Source organism: Lissotriton vulgaris, chromosome 12 (assembly GCF_964263255.1).
Source record: "Lissotriton vulgaris chromosome 12, aLisVul1.2, whole genome shotgun sequence".
NCBI lineage: Eukaryota > Metazoa > Chordata > Amphibia > Caudata > Salamandridae > Lissotriton > Lissotriton vulgaris.
This window is the reverse complement of record NC_141700.1, coordinates 120,051,903-120,072,774: the sequence shown is the minus strand read 5'-3', so window position 1 is coordinate 120,072,774 and position 20,872 is coordinate 120,051,903. Positions and strand designations below refer to the sequence as shown.

The following is a 20,872-nucleotide window of genomic DNA, read 5'->3' as shown; positions in this document are numbered from 1 at the left end:
GGTCTCCTTCTATTAGAAAACCGTTAAATAGAGCCCTCAGCACGGGGGCGATGACATCTTCCAATGATCTATAAATCTCCCCTGGAAGACCGTCTGGGCCTGTCGCTTTCCCTTTTTTTGATTGACTAATTGCTTTCCTCACCTCTGTCTCTGTTATCTCGCTCTCCAGGGACTTACTCTGTACTGTTGAGAGGGTTGGAAGCGTGATTGCTTCCAGCAATCTATCCCTTGCGGACTGGTCATTGGGAAGATCTTTTCTATAAATTGCCTCAAAGAAGTCAAAAAAGGCTTTACCTACATCCGAATTAGAAGATCTTACCGTTGCCTCCCCATCTACCTTGATTTCTCTAATATATTTGAGGGCTTGGTCAGATTTTATTTTCCATGCCAAAACTTTCCCTGCGGCTTCTCCAAATTCAAATTGGGAGATCTTGCTCGCTTCCCACCTTTTTATTCAGTCTCTCTTGTAAAATATTTTCCAGTTGTGACTTTAGTTCAGCCAGTTTTGTCTGCTCCTCTGGAGTTACCGAGGGTGTGTCGATTTTTAGCTCTAATGGCCTCATTTCCTGCTCCAGGCTGGCTATCCTTTCTCTGTATATTTTACGCCTGTAGGAGGCTCTGTTAGTGATATGACCTCTTAAGAAGGCCTTAAATGCCTCCCAGACTACAGCCAAGGCTGAAGAGCCCAAGTTTACATCAAAAAATACTGAGGACTCAGCTGCCAGGAACTTAACCTCTTCTTCCTCAAGCAAGAGTGACCGGTCAAACGACCAAGATGTTAATTTAGTCATGATATCAGATCTCATTGTGAATGCTAAGGCAGAGGGATCTGACAAGTGTGAGGGGAGGTAATCTATTGTTGTCAAAGTGTCCTTCAGGGAATAGCTGAAAAGGGCATAGTCGATTCTAGATTTATGTTTGAAACGGCTGTTCCGGAAGGACACCCCAATTTTATTGCCAACTCTTTCTCTCCACAGATCTGCCAGGCCTAGTTGTGTCATAATTGTACTAAGAGTTTGCCTAGACTTAGTGGAGCTACAGGCTTTAGAGTTTGTTGATTTATGTAGCCTGGTGTTGAGCACGATGTTGAAATCTCCCATCCAGATCACTGGATCCTGAACTGATGTCAGGAGGTTCCTAACGGCGTCTAAGTGTGATGGGTCGTCTGAATTGGGGCCATAGTAACCCACCAAGGTGCGAATTTGACCATCCAGTGAGACTCTCAATATCAGCCATCTCCCTGTGTGGTCCTCTTTGTAATCTAGAATTTGCGCCTTTGCGGATTTTTTAAAGATAAAAATTACCCCCTGATGTTCGCGTTATGGTCAGTAGAACAGAATTTATCAATCCACCTCTGTTTTTTGAGTATAGTAGTGGCCTCTGTTTTAAGTAGGTGTGACTCCTGGAGGACTATGATCTGTGCTTGAGAGTCTCTCAGATATTGTAGGATACGGTCTCGTCTACCTCTCACACGCAGACCATTGACATTCCAGGATAGGTAGTGGACAGATGTCATATTGTTATGTCTATCCCTGGCTCCTTCATAATTTTACTCTTCCACTGGCGAGATCCTAATATTAATTTATTATAAATCTGAAATTGAAAAGAAGGACAAGCTAAAATACTGATAAGGGCTGACTCATGAGGACTTTTTGCTATTTTTACCCCTCTTCCTAACCCCCCCTTCCCCCCCTTGGGAACCTCCCCCCTACTTACTCCGGCCTGATGTCTGGCCAGATTTACGCCCGCCTACAGCCTTACTCTTCGACCTCCCACTGCCGCTGTAATTACAAGTACAGAGCTGTTATTACCGACCCACATGGACGTAAAATGGACGTTAAATAAAAAAAAAAAAAAGACCCCCAACTAATGTCCCAAAGGATTTTTTTTCCCTTTTTCTTTCCTTTAAATTGATATAGGTTATGTAGCCACCTTTGGATAGTATTTCCTTCCTTTCTTTTCCTTTTCTTTTATTTCCTTTCTACCCCTTTTTTTTATAATATTTTTTTCTTTTATGTCCCGTAATTTTGTAATTTGGGTTTTTTTTTCCTCCCCTTTTCTTCTTCTCCTATTTTTCCTTTCTCTTCCCTTTTCCTTCACATGTTCTCTCTCTCTCTCCCATTAATTGGAGCAGGAAGCTGGGAAGGCTTACATATAAGCACCTCTATACCACTCTAGCCAAGCCTGAATTACATTACATTCTGGGCCTGAGCGTGGTCTCGTATGGATTCTAATAACTCATCTGCATCTTGTATGGAGCGAATACTGTGCATCTTATTGTTATACATAATCCGTAGGAATGCCGGAAATCTCATCTGTACTGTGGCGCCTAATGACCTAAATTTGTCCATACGCTGTCCCAACTCCCATTGTCTATCCAGGGTGGTTTTGGAAAGGTCTGACCGAATCTCAAAGGAAAAGTCTGGCCCCTGCATTGTTCTTGCCTTCAGGGCAAGATTCAGAATCTTTTCTTTGAGTGCGTATGTCCAGAAGTTAATTAACACCTTTCTAGGTTTGTTTCTTGCCGGATTTAAACGGAAGGGATCACGATGTGTTTGTTGAATATCTTTATCTAGGTCTTCAACTGTCTCATCAAGATTAAGGGAGTCTTTTAATAGCTTAGTTATAAAGCTTTTGAGATTAGCTCCCTCCTATCCTTCAGGGATCTTCAAGAGTCGAATATTGTTTCGTCTAGAATAATTTTCCAACACTTCGATCCGCTCCCGCATACTCTCCCCATCTCTTTGGAGGGTATGTATTTTAGATCTGGCAGTCTCTAGATTTTTAGTCAAGACCCCCACTGAGCTTTCCAGTATTTCGGTTCTTTCGTAGAGACCACCCACCTTTTGATCTAGTACCTCACAGGATGCTCTTATGTCGTTCTGGTTAGCTTTGGAGACTGCAAAGTTGCGCCTTATTTCTTCCCTCCTTGCTGTTATAGAACTGACAAGGGCCTCGAGTGTACTGCCTACTCCTGGTACTTTTTGACCCCGATCTGCCACATCCTGTTTCGCCTCCTTTCCTGATGTTGTTGCAGTCTGTCCACCTCTTCCTGTAGGGTGGGTACCTCACTAGCAGTAGGAGCCTCTGAAACTGTTGAGGAACCCAGCGGGGTGGCAGTTAGAAGTGAGTTAGCTTTGGGTATGGGGGCTTCTAAGGGAGCCACAGGTACTGTCACATCCAAGGACTGGGTAGAGGAGGAGCCCAAACCAGAAACAGCTTTTAACATAACCTGCAGACTCTCTTGTTTATCCTGGTGCAAACCTTCACCCCTAGATGTTGCCATACCTTGTGCAATTTCTAACACTTGGGGCAGAGTTTTGAAAAAAGATCGCAATGATGGAGTTATACCACCGGAAATCTTCGGATTTTTATTTCTAGTCTTTTTTTGCTTGATGTTTTTGCTCCCCTCCTTCGTGGTTACTCTCTTCGTTTCAGTTAGATTTAATTTAGAATCCAGACCTATGGTTGGAGCCACCCCCAAGGTGCACCCTGAGACCTGTAGTTTTTTTTCCTCGAACCTGGGCCCCTTGCCACGATCCCTAGTCTTGCTTCTTGTAACTCTAACTTGGAAGTCTGTGTTTTTACTTTTGTTGCCCGAATCCAACCCGTCCCTGCTCAAATCAAACTCCTTACTTTGGGATGGGCGGGAGCCTCCCGAATCCTCTGACTGATTCGCCTCCCCGACTGTGCTCCGTTCAGACGTCTTACCAGAGAAAAGAGAAAACGATCCAGGCTGTGGCAGTGCGGTGTCCTTCGGCGCTCTCCTCCCTCCTCCTCCGCCTCCAGAAATCGTGCCGAGGAGCCCCCGAGCAGCGGACGCCCGGCCGCGCCTAAGCTCCACGGCTGCCCTCCTCCAACACGGAAGAAAGGCGGGGGCCGGAGAGGGACAAGCTACGGGCAAATACATTCACGGAGTCCTGGTGAGTAGTACACCAAAAAACCTCTTCAAAGTCGACAAACTCCGCAATAGCGTTAGTTCGGTATTAAACCAGTAGGTTAGGCCTGACAACGTAGCTCCATTATAGATGTTTACAACGGTGTAGCAGTGAAAGATCTCAGAGGGCAGCTCGGAGCGCGCGGACCGCTCTAGCCGACGGCCGCCATGTTTCCCGATCTGATGCTTCGATAATGTTCACTCTATAACAGTCTTGGTCAGGGCACAAGTCCTATAAAAAGAAGTGGGGGGACTGACCAAGTAAGGCAATATGCAAATGACCTCATGACCTCACGACGTTGCGTTAATAAAAGAAATAAAATAGTGCTATTTAGATTATTTGTGTAAATACTGTGACAGACTAACCCATCTGACAGTCTTACAGTGTCTGCATTTATATACAGGGACAGAACAAAGGCAAAAGCATGCCTCTCTTAAGTACCTGTGAAGAGAAGGCCAGCTGTGTGCCTTTGTTTCCCTCTGAGACATTTACATTTAAATGTACAGTTCCAGGCGGCCCACAGTCAGCAAATACATACAAAAGGAGGCCGGATGGCCCCTTAACTTCAGCCCAGCTGAAGGTGAAATAGGCTCCCTCCCTGCCTGCATGTTGCTACTGGGAATGGAAACCAGGCAACGTGCAGGTGCTGCTGAACGTTTCCCGGTGTCTGAAAATTACACCGGGACAAGTTCAACATATTTCTGTGGGGCTCAACTTCTTGGCAGGGGGACGGCGTCCACCCTGTAAAAAGAGTGGGGGGACACTGTGTATCTGCGTGTACCCCTGACTTGAGCCCTGGTCTTGGTAATTGCATTATACAAGCAGGCCTACAAGTCCCAGGATGTGGCCTAACAGTCAGAGCTGCAGACTGCAGAACTGGGGAACCAGGGGGCATATTATCAAGAAACGGCGTTAAAATTATCACCGTTTTAGCGGCAGAAAACTGCTGCTAAAGCAGCGATAATGGACTTGATAATATGCCCTTGAGAATTCCCATAGAAACTCATGTTCTGGTGTCAATATGGGCATCTATTGGAATTCTCTACGGCATACTATCAAGCCCATTATCACCGATTTAGCGGCAGTTTTATGCCGCTAAAACGGCGATCATTTTAACGCTCTGCTTGATAATATGCCCCTCGGTTCGAGTCTTGGTATCTGCTCAACATCCTGTGACTCTGGACCAATCACTTGATCTCCCCGTGCCTACCAAAAATATGAATGTGCCTACCGAAAAATGAATGTATCCTTGTGTAATGTAACTGGTGGTCATGTAAAGCGCTCCAACACCTTCGGGTCCAGTTCGCGCTATATAAAACTGAAAAACAAAAATTAAAACTAGGGAACACCTGGACTGGATGAACTCGCGCCCATATAGGAAACTTGAGCGCATCAAAGTGCTTTGTTCGGATAATTATTATTTTTGAGAGTTGTGTGTTCAACACATCAACTTCATACAATGTATTGTAATCAAGGCGATCGGGGTGCTAAGCCACGACTACCTTACTAACACCGCCTCACCGATATTTGTGGCTGTCAAATTCAAGGCAGTCGAGGTAGAAGCTAACCCGCCAAACTAATCGGGGGTTGTTGGTGAGGGCGGCCATGTTGAAAGACTACATGAATGGAAACGTAAACAGGAATGTTGCTTATAGTTAGAAGCCCTTTGGACTTCTACTTTTTAAATTTTATATTTCTTCATCTATGTAAAATATGCATCTTTAGCTCCACTTGTGTGATTGTAAGAAGCCAGACTTTTAAATTGGGCACTCGTTTTTTAAAAACATAAATGTATTAATTTAGTAATTTTGAAACAGGAATTGCACATTTAAATAAATTAAAATATTCCTGTGGTTATGAATCTAAATAAATATTCCAGACAGAGATGAAATAGCAGGGCGTTCCTTCTACGGAAGCTTGCCTCTTTCAATGTCTACTTTGTATGTCCGCGGCACCGGTACTGAAGTCTCTTTTCTGTATCTACTGCTCGGTGACGCGTGCGGCAGCGGATAGTGGAGGTTCTATTTCCGCTTCCGTCCCTCCTTTCCTTCAGTGCGTGGCCGCCGTGCGGGTGCGTTTTTACTGCTCTGGTATTGTGGGGGTGGCAATGTAGCGCCCAAAAGTGTACTGAGTGATTAGAGGTGGCACTTTAGGGTGACAGGCGAGGGCTTTAGATTGTACTGGCGGGCGGTGCGTTATGAGTTGGTTCGCGGTGGGTTAGGCTCTTCTGCACGTCGGGACTCCATATATCCCGAGGCTGGCTATGTACAGGCCCAACTCTGCCATTCCCATAGACTGATAACCCTTGCGCATACCCCTCAAACCTGTGGGCTTCCAAGAAACAGGTGGGCGAATGTGTGCGGCTTTTTGACATCACCTGAGGGTAATTTTAATTTGCTAATGTTGTAGGGTAGACCTCCCTCCACCCCTACTTTAAGGAGGTTTTAAAGTTAAACGGGAGGATGAAGTCTGAGAAGGTGACTTGTACCAGTGTGATGGTTGGACCCAGGTCTAGTTGGTACTCCGCCCATATTCTAGCCTACTTTTTACAGTTTAGGCTATGGTCCTGTATAGGTACAATAGTTTTTTTTTGCCTTTTCCCTTTTCCAGAGCCTCATAAAAGCTGTTATTTGTAATTTTACAAGTTGCATGGTTATTAAAGTGTAGCAGCCGTCAAGCATCAGACAGTCCTTAAAAATGTCCTAAGGAGTGTTTTAAACGGCTGTCACTTTGTATATTCGTCGTCATTCCGTAAACAGCATTTTGTTACCATTGCCTTTTACAAGTCAATGGAGTAGACGGTGTCTTCCCTGGATTTCTTGTCTTCAGTTTTAATGATGGTTTAAAAATGGATCGAAGTGTTCAGTTTCTACATGTAAAATTGACAGCGTGCATTTCAGTTTGAAATAATGGAATATCCAAAGCAACAGTTAAAATAATTAAATTTCTAACATGCAATAGCCACTACCGTCCTTGGTTCAGTACTGCAGTTGCTTCTGTATTCAGTGTCGTGCTTCAGCGAGTCGTCATTTCATTGGAGCCACCTTTTAACATTGTTTTTGTTTTGTCCAGGTAATCCGTTGGTGCCAAGATGCAGATCTTCGTGAAAACCCTCACTGGGAAAACAATCACCCTCGAGGTTGAGCCCAGCGATACTATCGAGAATGTTAAGGCCAAAATTCAGGATAAAGAAGGTAATATATGTGACCTTAAATTGTTGCTCATGATGGAGGAAATAAAAAGCCATGTTTTGTTATTCGTAAATGTTATCTGGCTGCAGTATTTGGGTGGTTATGGTTTCATGTGTGTGTTGGGTATGGATCATATTTAAATTGAAACAAAGTTACTTAAAGGATTGCTGGGAAAGTTCACAGATTCGCAATAGAAGTTGATCTGACTCTGCTGCGCTGTTTATTGATCAATACTGCCAACAAAACTAAACATGACTTTGCATGCTTATGGGTAGATGTGCAGTTTGATGGTTCTTTGCCCGTCTACTAGTTAAACATTCATTCAGAAGTACTTTGGATTTTGCTTGCTGTTTACTCCAATTCACTGAAGTTATAAACTTGCAAAATTGTGATCTACTGGCATCCCTGTCTTTATTTATTTGAAAGGTTTTATATAGCGCTGGCTAGACCCGAAGGTATCAGAGCTTTACATGGGTATAAGATACATAGTTACATGTTAGGTCGAGACCAACAATAAGGTCGAGACCAATAATAAGGAAATACGCGTAAGGGAAAAAGCAGGGAAGGGAGAGGGGGTAGGAGCAAGGAAAGTAGACCGCGAAAGAAAGAGGAGCTGGAGGGTGAGAAACACAGCATGAAAGTAGAGGGGAAGGGTGACGGGGGTCACAAACCGATAGACGAGTAATAGTTACCCCCAAAGTCCAGTAAGCTGTGATACCAGGGGAAGTGGGGTACAAGCCGGTAAACAGGTAGATCTCATCAACCATGTTTGCGAGAATTCGTAGCACATGAAGGAAAATTGTGATAATGTGGAATTTACTAAACAGTTGCAAGTGCGTGGAATATAATGTAATTGTGTAATTCAACTCTATCTCAACGTTGATGTACAGAATCTTGTATCGTTTTTGGACATACCTTGTAATGTAACATGCACCATTTCTCCACAGCCAGGTTCCCACCATATCAAAATATACTATTCACTTTTCTTTTTTTCACAAGGTATCCCACCTGATCAACAACGTTTGATATTTGCTGGCAAGCAACTAGAAGATGGACGCACTCTCTCAGACTACAATATTCAGAAAGGTATACCTTTTTAATGGCTATACTTTAAATGTTATCTTTCACAATTTGTATATTTTAATTTGGTACGAGCTTGAATCTCCCCCAGAGGGGTATTTAGGCGCAGGACCAGGGCGACTTAGCAGCAGGCAATGAAAGGCACCCTTTAATTAGTAGGTATTAATCACTGTCCTGAAATGGGTGTGATTTTTCACAGGATGCGTGGTTGCAATGGCAGTTTATTCCAAGGGAAAGGAAGGAAATATGAATGTATAATGTAGCTGGAGTTTTTTTTTTCTCCCGCTTGTAAAGGGGCACCCTTAGGCCCAGTTTGGGACTATTTAAAGACAAAGCCACAAAAGGAAATAAAGCGGAAGATGGATTTGCAGTGCTAGGTGTTGCCAGAAGATAAAAGCATTTGTCAGCATGGTATTTTTAATCAACAGGAGACTGACAACTGAGACTGGATTTAAAGGATGTTCGCAGGTTGGAATCTAATGGTGGGAGGTAAACCCGATATCTTGCTCAGACTACAAAATCTAGATTGGCCCCTTTGGATGGCAACACCCCAAAATCTTTGACAGTAATGCCAATGGTGATCTCGTTGCTCTTTCCGTAAGAAGGTTAACTCTTTAGAGCAAGCATTTGATAATGGGCACAAACACAAATGGAGGGTCGAACCTGAGACAGGATTATAAAGAGGTCTGCCCCTCATCACCCTCTTTGTTCCCTCCCACGAAAACAGATCAGCTCCTCTTCAAAGCCCAAAGAGTTGTAGCCCACACCAATGACCTTGCGGCCTTGGTGTGAGGGAACCCAATGATGCATGTCACCTCCGGGTCAATTAGGGTTCTTGTCCTAAGAGACAGACTGCGATTGCGACATTTTCTCGCCTTGAGACTTACTTGTTGTGAGTTTCCTAGTTGGATAGGGAGCAGTACGTTCTCAGACTTTGTCTACTCTGGATCCCTTGTGTGTGTTTGACTGTCTAGTCAAAGCCATTCCACATTTTGCCAGAAGAGAGGGAGACTTTCCTAGTTTAAACTTTATAGCAGCCACAGATTGCCAAATCTCCTGCCTTTTTTTTTTTTTTTGCCTTAAAAATAAGTTCTCGTTTGTTAAACACTAGACCCAGAGTCTCCAACCGGTCGATCGCGAGCTACCGGTAGCTCGCCGACCCTCTGGGAGTAGCTCGCACTACTTTCCAATAACGAGAGGTCATTTAAATAGTCTATTTTTGATCCTTTCATTGTCTTTCGCAGCTTTAAGACCTTGCCCGCCCACTCACAAACCAGCTGCTCTGATTAGCTGAATGAGCTTAGCTGGGGCGGGGCGGGCCAAAGAACGTGACGTTCTTCCTAAAATCCCGCGCAGTTCGTAATTGCCATCTGGCCTATTTTATCCTCCTGGGAAGCTGCGCAGGATTGGTAAGTGTTCCCCCTGATTATTAGAAGTATTGTTGGTAAAACTGTGTACGATTTTAATATCGGCTGCCACCATGCTTTACATCTGCCTTCAGTAACAAAGCGCGATGGCAGCCGATAATAAATTCAAGATCCTGCAGGCAGTGAGCAGCTACCGCGCTCACAGCTGATTTAAAAATCCTAAATCCTTGCCTGCACCAACTACTCTCACTATCACGCAAAGGCAAATTTAAAGCGTGTGGAAGTCAGTGAAAGCAGTTCAAGGCAGACAAAGACTTTTGAGTTTTAACATTGGCTTCCGCTGTTGTAGCAGCTCAGTGCCTGCAGGATCTTTGCATTCACTGAGCAGCTTTCACTGACCACAGCACGCTTTAAATTCGAAAGCTGCTCAGTGAATGCAAAGATCCTGCAGGCACTGAGCTGCTACAACAGTGGAAGCCAATGTTAAAAATCAAAAGTCCTTGCCTGCCTTGAACTGCTTTCACTGACTTCCACACGCTTTAAATTTGCCTTCGTGTGGAAGTCAGTGAAAGCAGCTTTACAGTTTGGTGCTAGTGATGTCTCCGGGCAGATGAATGTGAGCAGGCCGGCTGCCGTTCCTCTTAGGTTAAATGGCGTCTCGTCTCACAAGGGTCGTCTGAAGATGTTGTGCTCTTCAAGCGGGGAAGCCTTGGATGAGAGGGGACATATTTTGAACTTGGAAACTGGTCCTTAATCTACTAAAAGTGTTGGATTCCAGCGGCAGTTGGTGATAGCCGAAGCATTCTAGCTGGCTGCTCAGTACTCGAGTTGTGAGAGTCTCCTTTATTGACTGTCCTTACCGTTGACAGAATTCCTTCCCTGTGACAATCTGCGTGCCTTTCAACCTTCCTGGGTCACATCCCCTGGAGAACCTTATCAAAAGACCACCACTCAAGAGCTGTGCAGTCTGCATTTTTAATTAATATGATATATTTCCTGACCTATACATACCCGTAGCCATCAGTGACTCACGATTAGTGCATGCAAGGACCTTTTTTAACATCGGCTGCAAACATGCTTTATATTTGACTTCAGTAACAAAGCACGGTGGCAGCCGAGGTTAAATTAAAGTCCAATGTCCTTGCAGGCACTGGGCAGCAACTGCGGTGGCAGACAATGTTAAAATCAAAGATTCTTGTCTGCAAGAGCCACTTTCACATACTACTACAGCACGCTTTAAATTTGCCTTTGCGTGGTAGTCAATTAAAGCGGCTCAGTGCATGCAAGGCCCTTTGATTTTAACATCAGCTGACAATGTGCTTTATTATATCTTCTTTCAAATTTAAAGCACTGTGGCAGCGATGTTTAAATCAAAGCGCTTTACATGTACTGACCCAATCCTCCCAAAACAGGCCCTTCCCCTCTGTGTCCTGTTGCTCCCAGTCTCTGTCTCCCACACTCTACCTTTGTGCCAAGGCAGCTCTGCTTGTGTGACAAGGAGCTGTGTTTCGCTGCACAACAGATACGCAAAACAAATTGTTTTGTAAGTACTTCTACTGGTTTGCGTTTAATAGAGGCAGTTTACAATTTTAGTGGCTGAGTTGATGCAATTTCTTCTTGTGTGGGATTTTTCTGAGCAAGGCCCATAAGTCCTTAAGGCAGTGATTTTATCCATGCACTTTGATCCCATTGATGTTCTGTCTTTATTAGCATGGTTCTTGCTTTGTTTTACTTTTTTTGATAAGAAAGGGGATGCCTTCTATTGAAGCATTTTGATAGCGCTTACTAATGTGCTTCACTGAAGCACTTACCTACATGGTTAGCAGGCTATGGCAAGGGCAGGGTAGGGGGTTCAAAGTGTTTTCTTAGTTTTTTTTATCCTATTTTGGATGGGCTTCCTTGTCTTGCCTGATAAACACCAAGTTGCAGTTATCATGTTATGGGACGCATTGCATAGCAGTGTGGTGAATGAGGTGTGAGACAGATATACAGTTTACTATGTTATGATTTTCAGTCTGCTGACCTCTTTGAACAGCTCTATAGTTGTATTTTGTTCAAACCACAGTATGGGCCACAAAGAAATTAGACTTAAAGACAATGAAGTAGGGCGTGGGAGGTGTCTTCGAAAAATGCGCGAGTTGCTTGACCTTTAGTAGCTCACGACAATTTTCACTGATCAGAAGTAGCTCTCACTACAGAAAAGGTTGGAGACCCCTGCACTAGACTATATAAGTGCGCTTCCTGGGACCCAAACATGTAAGTGGTTGTTCACAACATACTCTGTAGTGCTATTACATCAAGATAGTTTCAATCCTTTTATGGCATACTTCTGACAAGGAAAAGATAGAATCATTTGTTACAGGTCCGCTTTTCAGCCTGAGATACTTGCACAGATTCACATTTGTTTATTCTGAAGTGGTGGAGCATCATTTTCATGTGAGGCACCTACCAGGTAATTTATCTGGTATTGCTCACTAAAGTGACTTGTTACAGTGCTAAATTACTTCAAAATGCCCTCTTGATTTCTGCTAATTTGTATGCAATGTTTTACAGTTTCATCGCCAAGAAATGCATTGCTTATTAGCACGAGACGTTTCCGTACACTTTAATTTATACCATGATGTGCCATATCCGACAGGGCAAGGAGATGTTTTCACAATTGACGGAATTGCCAATTGTTCACATAAAATACAACTTGCCAAAGTCGAATGTTTGTTCATTGTAACTTGCCTAGAGTTCTGACCTTGCGATCAGATGTCTTACAAGATGCCCATTTCATTCATAAATTTAAATGCATGGATACTGTTGATGATCAAATGCACACCGGTGAGGTTGAAGAGGAAGAGCAATGAATTCTGGCAACTTGATGGAAAAACACGCCTATGACACCTATTATAGCAAGGCTGGTGGAAGCTAACATTTTGAGCAGGGATTCACAGCCCAAATCCCTTTGAATCTCCCAAATGGGAATGATCATCAGCCAGTTGAACTCTAGTCGACTTATGGCTCAAACCCTAGCCAGACCAGCAACCCTGCTCATTCAAGGGTAAGACAAAGAAGCGCTTGGTAGGTTGTGGCCCTGGCCTAACTGCTGATTGTGTACCCCAATACTTTTCTTAACCTAGAGACCTCTGTCGCTCCTACACAAGGAGAAGGCTATCTTATCTTCTAGAATTTCCTCCTACAACAACTTCCACATTAATTTACTAGTCTCAAATTACTTTTTGGTGTAAAAAAAGAGACTTCCCTGCTTTCGTTTTGTTTATTAGCCCATTTCTTCTTTGAGCTGGAAACCTTGTTTAAAAACACCTATATTTTTAGGCATGTCATATTTTCTAACCACATATTGTCTGTTCCTGTACTCTCTCTACATAATACTAGCAGCCCGCCCCAGCGTTGCCTGGGGCAGAAAGGGGCTGGGGGCAGTACACTCAATCGCGCCCCCCTCCCGCCCGACATTTTAATTTACTGCTGCCTCCTTTCCTCCTCCTGCATCAGTCTCCCTTTCCTTACCTGTGCCGCCGCTCGTCACTGCACCGCCCTCCTCCATCATCACGCACGTTGCGTCGCGGCAAGCGTTAGGTCTCGGCCGGCGCTACTTTCAGGGGACTACTTTGTTTACAAACGTAATTTTTTTAATTTTATTTATATAGCCTCTGTCCATATACACACCCTGACATTTTCATAGATGTATTGAGTGTGTAGATTGGCGCTGTGGTTCCAGAGTTTACCTGGCCAAAAGGTGCAAGTTCTCTCTTTATAATAGTAGTATAGATTTACTCTAACTTATAGCAATACTACTTTAATCATAGAAGACAGTAGGTGTTATTTGCTGTCCTGGACCACTCCAAATTCATCCTCTGAATGTTTGCAGCAGTCCGCAGTATCTGTTTTAGTCTGCTGGATGCTGCATCTCAAGTCTGCTCTGGCACTGCAGTTCATTTCCCTGCCTTGTTCATCTGAGAAATTTGCCCTTCAGCAATATAGGCATATTGTAGGTATGAAAAATCAAACCATCCCTTATTACTCAAGGTTGATTGAATTGTCTTGGGCTAGATTTGCTGTTTCCAGGACACTAATCCATATTCTGATAACCCATCCCTTTGCACGGATGACTTGCAATTTCTTTATTGGGGCTAGAAGACTAAAGTACTCCACAAGGGGAAAATCAAATTCCTCTCCGTCTCACTCCCCCTTATTGGTTGCAGTCTCTTTGCTGCTCTGATTCATGTGCAATTGGTCCCATTCTGCTGATCCTCCCTGTTGCCAAGATGTGAACCGCAGTCTGTACGGTGGAATGCCAAGTGCAGTTATGAAGTGGTTGCTACTTTATTGGAATAGATTGGTGATTTGGATTTCGCTAACGCATCATGCCACAATTATGCAAGAGAGGACATCTTGATATTCTGTGCAGGATTGTGGATTTTAATCTTCCTAACAAGTCCTAATTGCAGCTCGCAATGTTTACAACAAATCTTTTAATTTTTTTTTTTTTACTGCAGTCATGATTGACCAATATTCATGTTCACTTATTTGTATTGTATGCTTCAAGTATTAATCATTTTGATCATGTTTTTTCAGAGTCAACTTTGCACCTGGTACTGCGTCTCCGAGGTGGTATTATTGAGCCTTCTCTCCGCCAACTTGCCCAGAAGTACAACTGTGACAAAATGATCTGCCGCAAGTACGTATCTTTCATAGACTTGAGTAAATATCATTATCCATCTGTGGTGAGTTATGAAGATTGGAAGCTGGGTTGTTCATAATTTTTGCCAATTTTTTTGACTTCTTTATTATTCTTGTGGACATAAACTGCAAGTTGTTAATGTTTAAGAAAGGGATTTGTGGCTTGCCACAACCCTAAGCGCTTCAGAGATCTGGATCCTCAATGGGAGATTTACAAGGGACCAATGCTTAATTAAACATTTTTTACAAAAAACCTGAAGGCCTAGTCGGGGGGGGGGGGGACTGCTGCTTGGACAACCCATTGATTGCTCGGACAGTACCAAAACAACTTCCCAACACTGACAATTCAGGCCCCCAAAGCTAAACTAATGGCTTGGGAGGCAGGTTTTAGTCATTTTAATGAGCATGGAGTTTTGCCTAACATTGCCACCATTTGGCAGACTGCTGACCATGAAGTACCCGTGCTGAGCATCAGAAACCACCGGCTCAAATTAAGCGCTGCAGGGAACACACCGCCAACCTGGACGCACTCCTCAAAATGTCATTCACCGCGATAGATTATACGGCAGCTTCATTAGCCCTATTCAAATACATCGCAGACTTTAAAACCGAAGAACACGAGGAAAGTGACCATAACTCACAGATAACCTCCGTCAACTCCCAACCTGTCCATTCTTCAGCCAACACTTTCACTACAGCCCTAAAATCTAAACTCCTAAGCGGGTGTGCTGGCAAGCACGACAGGGTGAAATCCTATTAGAGTGCATGAATCAGTTAGAAGGATATCCCTTCTCAATGTGATCCGCTATCAACAATTGGGTCCACTACTGCAGGTTTCTGATAATGCTTAGCAAGAAGAAAAACGCCCATTTATCACTAACTACCAACCAGAAAACGAGCATACATGTCTAGAAACATCATTTTAGCAAAAATGGCTTTGAACTGGGAATACAGCCTGCTGAAATGTAACACAACACCCCCCACGAATGAACAGAAAGTAAAAGTAAGGGAACTGTATTATGAGGGTAATATGGCTGGCCAAGAAACTGCATTTGGTCTTGTTTTGGGCACTTTCTTCATGCCTTCAACAAGGTCCCCGAAACTTACTGCGGGAAAGACTCCCATTGGATACCTCTGAAAGGCTTCAGAGCTATCCAACTCCTGCATAGTGAAATCTGGCTGTATTAAATTGGGTAATGGCTCTTAAACTCTCCCAGAAAACCTATACAACCACTGGATCGAGGCAGGTGTGTGCTTGCCCCTTTACTTAACATATACCTGTCCGGGTTCTCTACAGAACTGGATTACATACATGCCCACCCACTAAACCTCAAGGACCCTTTGCCTTCTGCATATAGTATACACAGATCTACTTCGGACTATGACTACCCATAGGTTTGTGTTGGCTTCTAGTTGTACTCTAGATTAATCAAGTGCCACAAATTAATGATTAATTATTTTAAAAAAAATGTGAAATTCACAAGAAATCGTAACACCTGTAGAATGGCTGATAGGTGGCAGATTATCAGTTGAATCAAAATATAAATACCATGGACTATTATTCGCCGCAAAAGGCACTTTTACTGCACAAATGGATTCAATGAAATCCAAAGCTGCTTCCCTAATTCGATTTTAACACATTGTCAATCGTTACATGAGCCAATCCTGGGATCCCCTGCACAAGGTTATGGGGACTAAATGATTGACCTCGTGTTGGTGTGAAATAATGATGGGGGACAAAGGACGAAAGTCTCCTGGGCAGACTATTCCTTTACCACAATTGCCTTTACCCCATTAGTGTCTATTTTACATGCATGTATAAACCTACATGTATGTGTAATGGGTTTGTATGTACCTATAAAATACTTGCATTTCGTGGTAGGCATGCATGATATAGATATATATATATATATATATATATATATATATATATATATATATATATATATATATATATATAGATAGATAGATAGATAGATAGATAGATATACATTTTTCACACACCTATTATCACTATTGATTTTATAAATTCCCTTTCCACTCAAACCTACAACCACTCTAAATTCCCTTGCCACCCCAACTCATACCCGCCTTAAAATTTTGACAGCAAACACAGTATCTTGCAGAAATAAGTAACCTCAAAGGCATGGCGGTGCCATTTGTGATATTATCTGACATCCTAGATGAGTGTGAAGAACATTGAGGGGCACAATATGGTCGTGCTGCAAACTATAACTTGCTAATTTAGCATTTTTTTCCTGTAGTTTCCTAATTAACATTTCATCTTTGTACATTTAATATCCTGCGCATGAATGCTGACTCAGTTTTCTTGACAGCTATCATGTTAAATACAGGGAGCTGTTTGAACACAAAAACATTGAGCAACTACTTTAGGCAAATGTTGGGAGCTCCAATCCACCTGAAATTCCATTTCGCTTTAATCTGGTGCCCAAGCTGCTTTGTACATCATCGCCTCCATATTCTCTGCATATTTGTTCTATTGTATGGCCACTTTTACATGGGGGGGGGGGGGTTTAGATCAAACTATGGTGTGGATGGTCCAGTGGCAGACATTCTAAAGAGGAAAAAATCCTGTTTTGGGCAGTAGGATGATTTGTCCTTAAAAGTGTTGTGGCGTTAAAATTATTTTGTCAGCGTGAAGGTGGGCCGCTAGAAGTGTACATTAATGCAAGACATTATTCATGTTTGGTGGGCCAGACCAAGACAAGTACTTGTTGTGCCAAATGTACTCTATTGTTTCCACTTGATTCCTTCGTGGTCTGGAATGTGAGCTCCCCTTTGGGCCAAGTCGATGTTTTTATTTTCAGAAGCACACCCATATTTGAAGTAGCCTCTTGAACTACACATCTGCAAACATGCTTTCCCAACCTTGAGGTAATATGCAGTTTTATTGGGCAATATCCCCAAAATCTCAAATTAGTTTATTTAAAAAAAAACTTAGTTACCGTTAGGCTGTGGTTTTATTTTGAGAAGCCATTAATTTACGTTTTAAAAAGTCTATTGTTAAACATTTTTGCAATCAAGGGAGAGAGAGGAACTAGTGTGGCTAGTTCGTTTCCCCATGGAATATATGAAAAAAACCCTAAAATTAGCCACTGGGACAGTATACGCATACTATGTGTCTGCGTAGAGAAACCAATTGGTTTTATATGAAGGCCCTTACCCATCAACCTAGTTGGTGGCATGCTTCATCATGAGGCACCGAGTGCCTCAGGTGTGCTAGGACGCCTGATTACAGCGGAGTGGGTTTTGTAGCGTGTGCGCACAGTGCTGGTGTGTTGTGAGGTTTTAAAATGCTGTCCTAAGCGTCCCAGAAGTTACTTTATTAGTGGGCCCCAGTCAGGGTTCAAAACAAAGGCTTAGGACGGGCAAGGATGGACTTATGGTCTCCCACGTCCAGTGTAGTCTACTAGTTTCAGTCAGGCCTTCTTACTAAACTGGCTTTCGTCTGGACCTTTTGTGTGTGGGGGTGGTACAGGGGCTCTATATGTTGTCAGTGCCCTATATGTGTCAGACACTTTATGTGCTATAACTGTGAGGTGTTTCCTCTCAGTTTATCTGTGGGAGGAAACAGACAAACACACACATAGTTTAGAGGCACGTTGGTTTTGGCACAGTCTTTGAGGTGGCGCCTGGTGCCTAATGTGTGAGCGGGTAAACTGACAGTGATCAGGTGATGGTGGCGGTTTATGTGATAAAGGTGCTAGTACCTATAGGCGGCAGCTAGTTGCTGTGATAATAGTAGCGAGAAATATGTACAATATATACAATGTGAGTGCTTACTCCTTACTACAAAGGACAAACTCCAAGGGTCTCTGCCAGGGGTCTGAGATTCCTATGCACTCTAGGGATTGGGAGAGAAAGGTAAAAAAAAAAACTGAGCAGGTGGGGCATGATCTGCGCTGCTGGCGGTTAAAGAATGCACGCTTAGTTATGGCCAGAGGCAGCAGAACTTGTGGCTGTACCGCGAGCGAGACCTGGTCTCCACACGTACTTGGCGTAGTCTTCAGACCCACTGGAACACCTATGATCCGGTCAGGAGCTCAGTTGGAAAAGAATGCCTGGGCCGGTGTGTGTGTGTGTGTGTGTGTGTGTGTGTATATACCTATCTGTTCGAGGCTGCATCTGGTACTAGTTTGTTTGTCAAACATAACACTTGAAAAACTAAACACATGTGCTGTTGTCGGCTTAGCTGCGCAGGCCACTACTCCACCTGTGTTCTCCTTGTGGGCTTACGTAATCAATAACTGCAAGATGGCTATCTAGTTATGTGTTTATTTACTTGGTGTTGGGTATTATACATTAAGTCAAATTAAACCAAGTTCTGAGCTCACCTTGAATATGTTCCCTGGCTTTGCACCATTTAGAACCAGCCCAGTGTTCATGGCCTTCACCTGTGTGTACCAAGGATGGATTGGTTGGCATGGCTGAAGACCTGGGCTTCCTTAGATATTAATCCACCGTGCATAGTTTGTGCTTTGTCCACTGTTGAATGAAAGACCATGCCCTTCTGTGCAAATTCTACCGCTCCAAATAGGCTTTTGAACCTGCCTCGTTTTCCCTTTGGTTGAACTTCAGTGCCTTAGCAGTTCATAGGTAACCTCTGTCATTGGTGTGGTGACTACTTTTTTTATAACCTAATGCAGGAGGCCATGCGCAGTCCTCTAAGTTGCGCACAGTAAGGTCCTCCTAACCACAACCGGGTAGCATGGTGGGTTTTCAGGTTTTATTTCTGAACCACAAATGGCACTTTAACTGGGTTTTGTTGATTGGTCTCAGCAAAAGAAACCATAGGTTACCCTGAAACGCACCATATGCACAACTGTCCAACTCATTAGAGGATTTATGATTCTGCTTATTTGATTTGAAGTACTTTATTGGGTGAGTTTTATCCTTGTTTCGGCATTTGTGTGTAAAATGTTTGGCGGTGGCAAGCGGTACTAAAACACCATCTTTCACGTTGGCCATAAATTGAGTCCTAAATTGGACGCTGAATTCAGATTAAAACTGAAAACAATTCTCCCCTACCACCTTAATTCTTTTCTTTACTGGGCCTCTGTTTCCTGGCTTCTCATTGGTTCTTGTGTGTGCCACTTAATATCCCTCCATTTCTATTGGCTGTAGCATATTTTCCTGCATTTACCAAGGCTTTTTCCTAGTCTGCTTCTCATCAGTTTCCCACTGCTGAAATACTGTTAACATCCACTTTAGTGAAACTATTTTCATAAAGTTTTGTCTTTTACTCTTGCAGCATATTTATGTAAGTTTATCACCTGGATATATTAAGTGATGTGCATAGAATCGCAGGATTTTGATCAGCGCTGCTGAGACTCAAACCAGGATCCCCAGCTCTTAAGTCAGCGGCATATCCTCTCTACTTGGCCTTTATCTGTCAGGGAGGTCTTTCATTCTCCCAGACGATTATAGAAGAAAACAGCGTATTATTCATTACAGATGAAACTGGTGCATTCCCCAATTTTTTTTTGGGGGGGGCGTTCTACTACTAATTTTAAATCAAACCACTGTTTATTTAGGGCCAATGCGATCAGTGTGGTTAGTGTTGCTGGGTTGCTTCTTTCTGAAGCTTAAACTATTCTGCGTATATATCTGAAGTTTTCAAACACTGGTATGTTTAAAGGTTTTATAGTTTACTTACAGTATTGCGTTCTGAATATTTGTGTCTAAGAAAACCATACGTTTGGAAACTAGTTATCATTTCATGTAGTTAGTATAAATCAGAAGCCGTGATGTCATTTTGGTAAGCTACCTTTACACAGGCTGTTCCATGCTTTGATTATCTTGTTTTTTTATTTTAGATGTTATGCTCGTCTCCACCCCCGAGCTGTAAACTGCCGCAAGAAGAAATGTGGGCACACCAACAACCTGCGCCCCAAGAAGAAGGTCAAATAAATGAATATCAAACCATTTGTATTCATTGCATTTGAGAAATATTTGGAAATAAAAAAATTAAAAACTTTGGCTTTGTTGTAATGAGGCAAAATGTTGTGAAGTGTGTGTGGAGGGGGGGGGTTCTGAATGGGGCGTTACTAAGGTGGTACTAGACATGGCTCCAACTTGAGTGCCTGGTCTAGGAGGGCTGCCTCACTTACCTGCTACTGGCAGGCTACCGTTAGAAAGTCTTAAGCCCTTGATGGGCCTATGTCTGTCTCTTAGCGCTCAGTCTTTTGGGGGCTGAGCCTTGCTCCTTCTTGAAACTTCTCCAAACCACTGCCCTCGTACTTCCCATGTTTCGCTAATGCCCTTCGCCAGCTCTTCTGGTATTCAATACTGGTTGCTCTTTCACTCCACACTACCATGGATTTTATGGTTGTTCTTGACTAATTTGGAGTATGGCTTGCACCCAGGAGATGACTCCTTTGTTATGTGAATCTGGTCTTACATTTTGATTCTTAACACACTATCAACTTCTCCCAAGCAAACCTATTGCACACTGGCTTTCACTCTGCGGGGCACAACTGCCTCTTTCTAGCTGCTGGAATCTCTGTTTTGTGTGGTCCTTTGAGACACTTTGTTAGAAAGTACCAAAGTTGGATTCTGCATTTGGCCACTTCTTGCCTGTTTGGCATTT

General features: G+C 43.2%; 1 protein-coding gene across 3 annotated transcripts; it reads left to right on the top strand.

Moving 5' to 3' along the window:
- Positions 1 to 5,879: 5,879 nt before the first annotated feature.
- Positions 5,880 to 20,262, top strand: LOC147673589 (ubiquitin-ribosomal protein eL40 fusion protein). 3 transcript variants are annotated; one of them, XM_086947473.1, is made up of 5 exons: positions 5,880 to 6,009; positions 7,011 to 7,132; positions 8,129 to 8,215; positions 14,158 to 14,260; positions 20,100 to 20,262. In XM_086947473.1, the coding sequence occupies exons 2-5, from the start codon at positions 7,030 to 7,032 to the stop codon at positions 20,191 to 20,193; spliced, it is 387 nt and encodes a 128-aa protein (XP_086803599.1). In that variant the 5' UTR covers positions 5,880 to 6,009; positions 7,011 to 7,029; the 3' UTR covers positions 20,194 to 20,262. The 3 variants fall into 3 exon arrangements, with proteins under 3 accessions (XP_086803599.1, XP_086803598.1, XP_086803600.1); XM_086947472.1 differs by having other exon boundaries at positions 5,972 to 6,028; XM_086947474.1 differs by lacking the exon at positions 5,880 to 6,009 and adding an exon at positions 6,036 to 6,283.
- Positions 20,263 to 20,872: the final 610 nt, after the last annotated feature.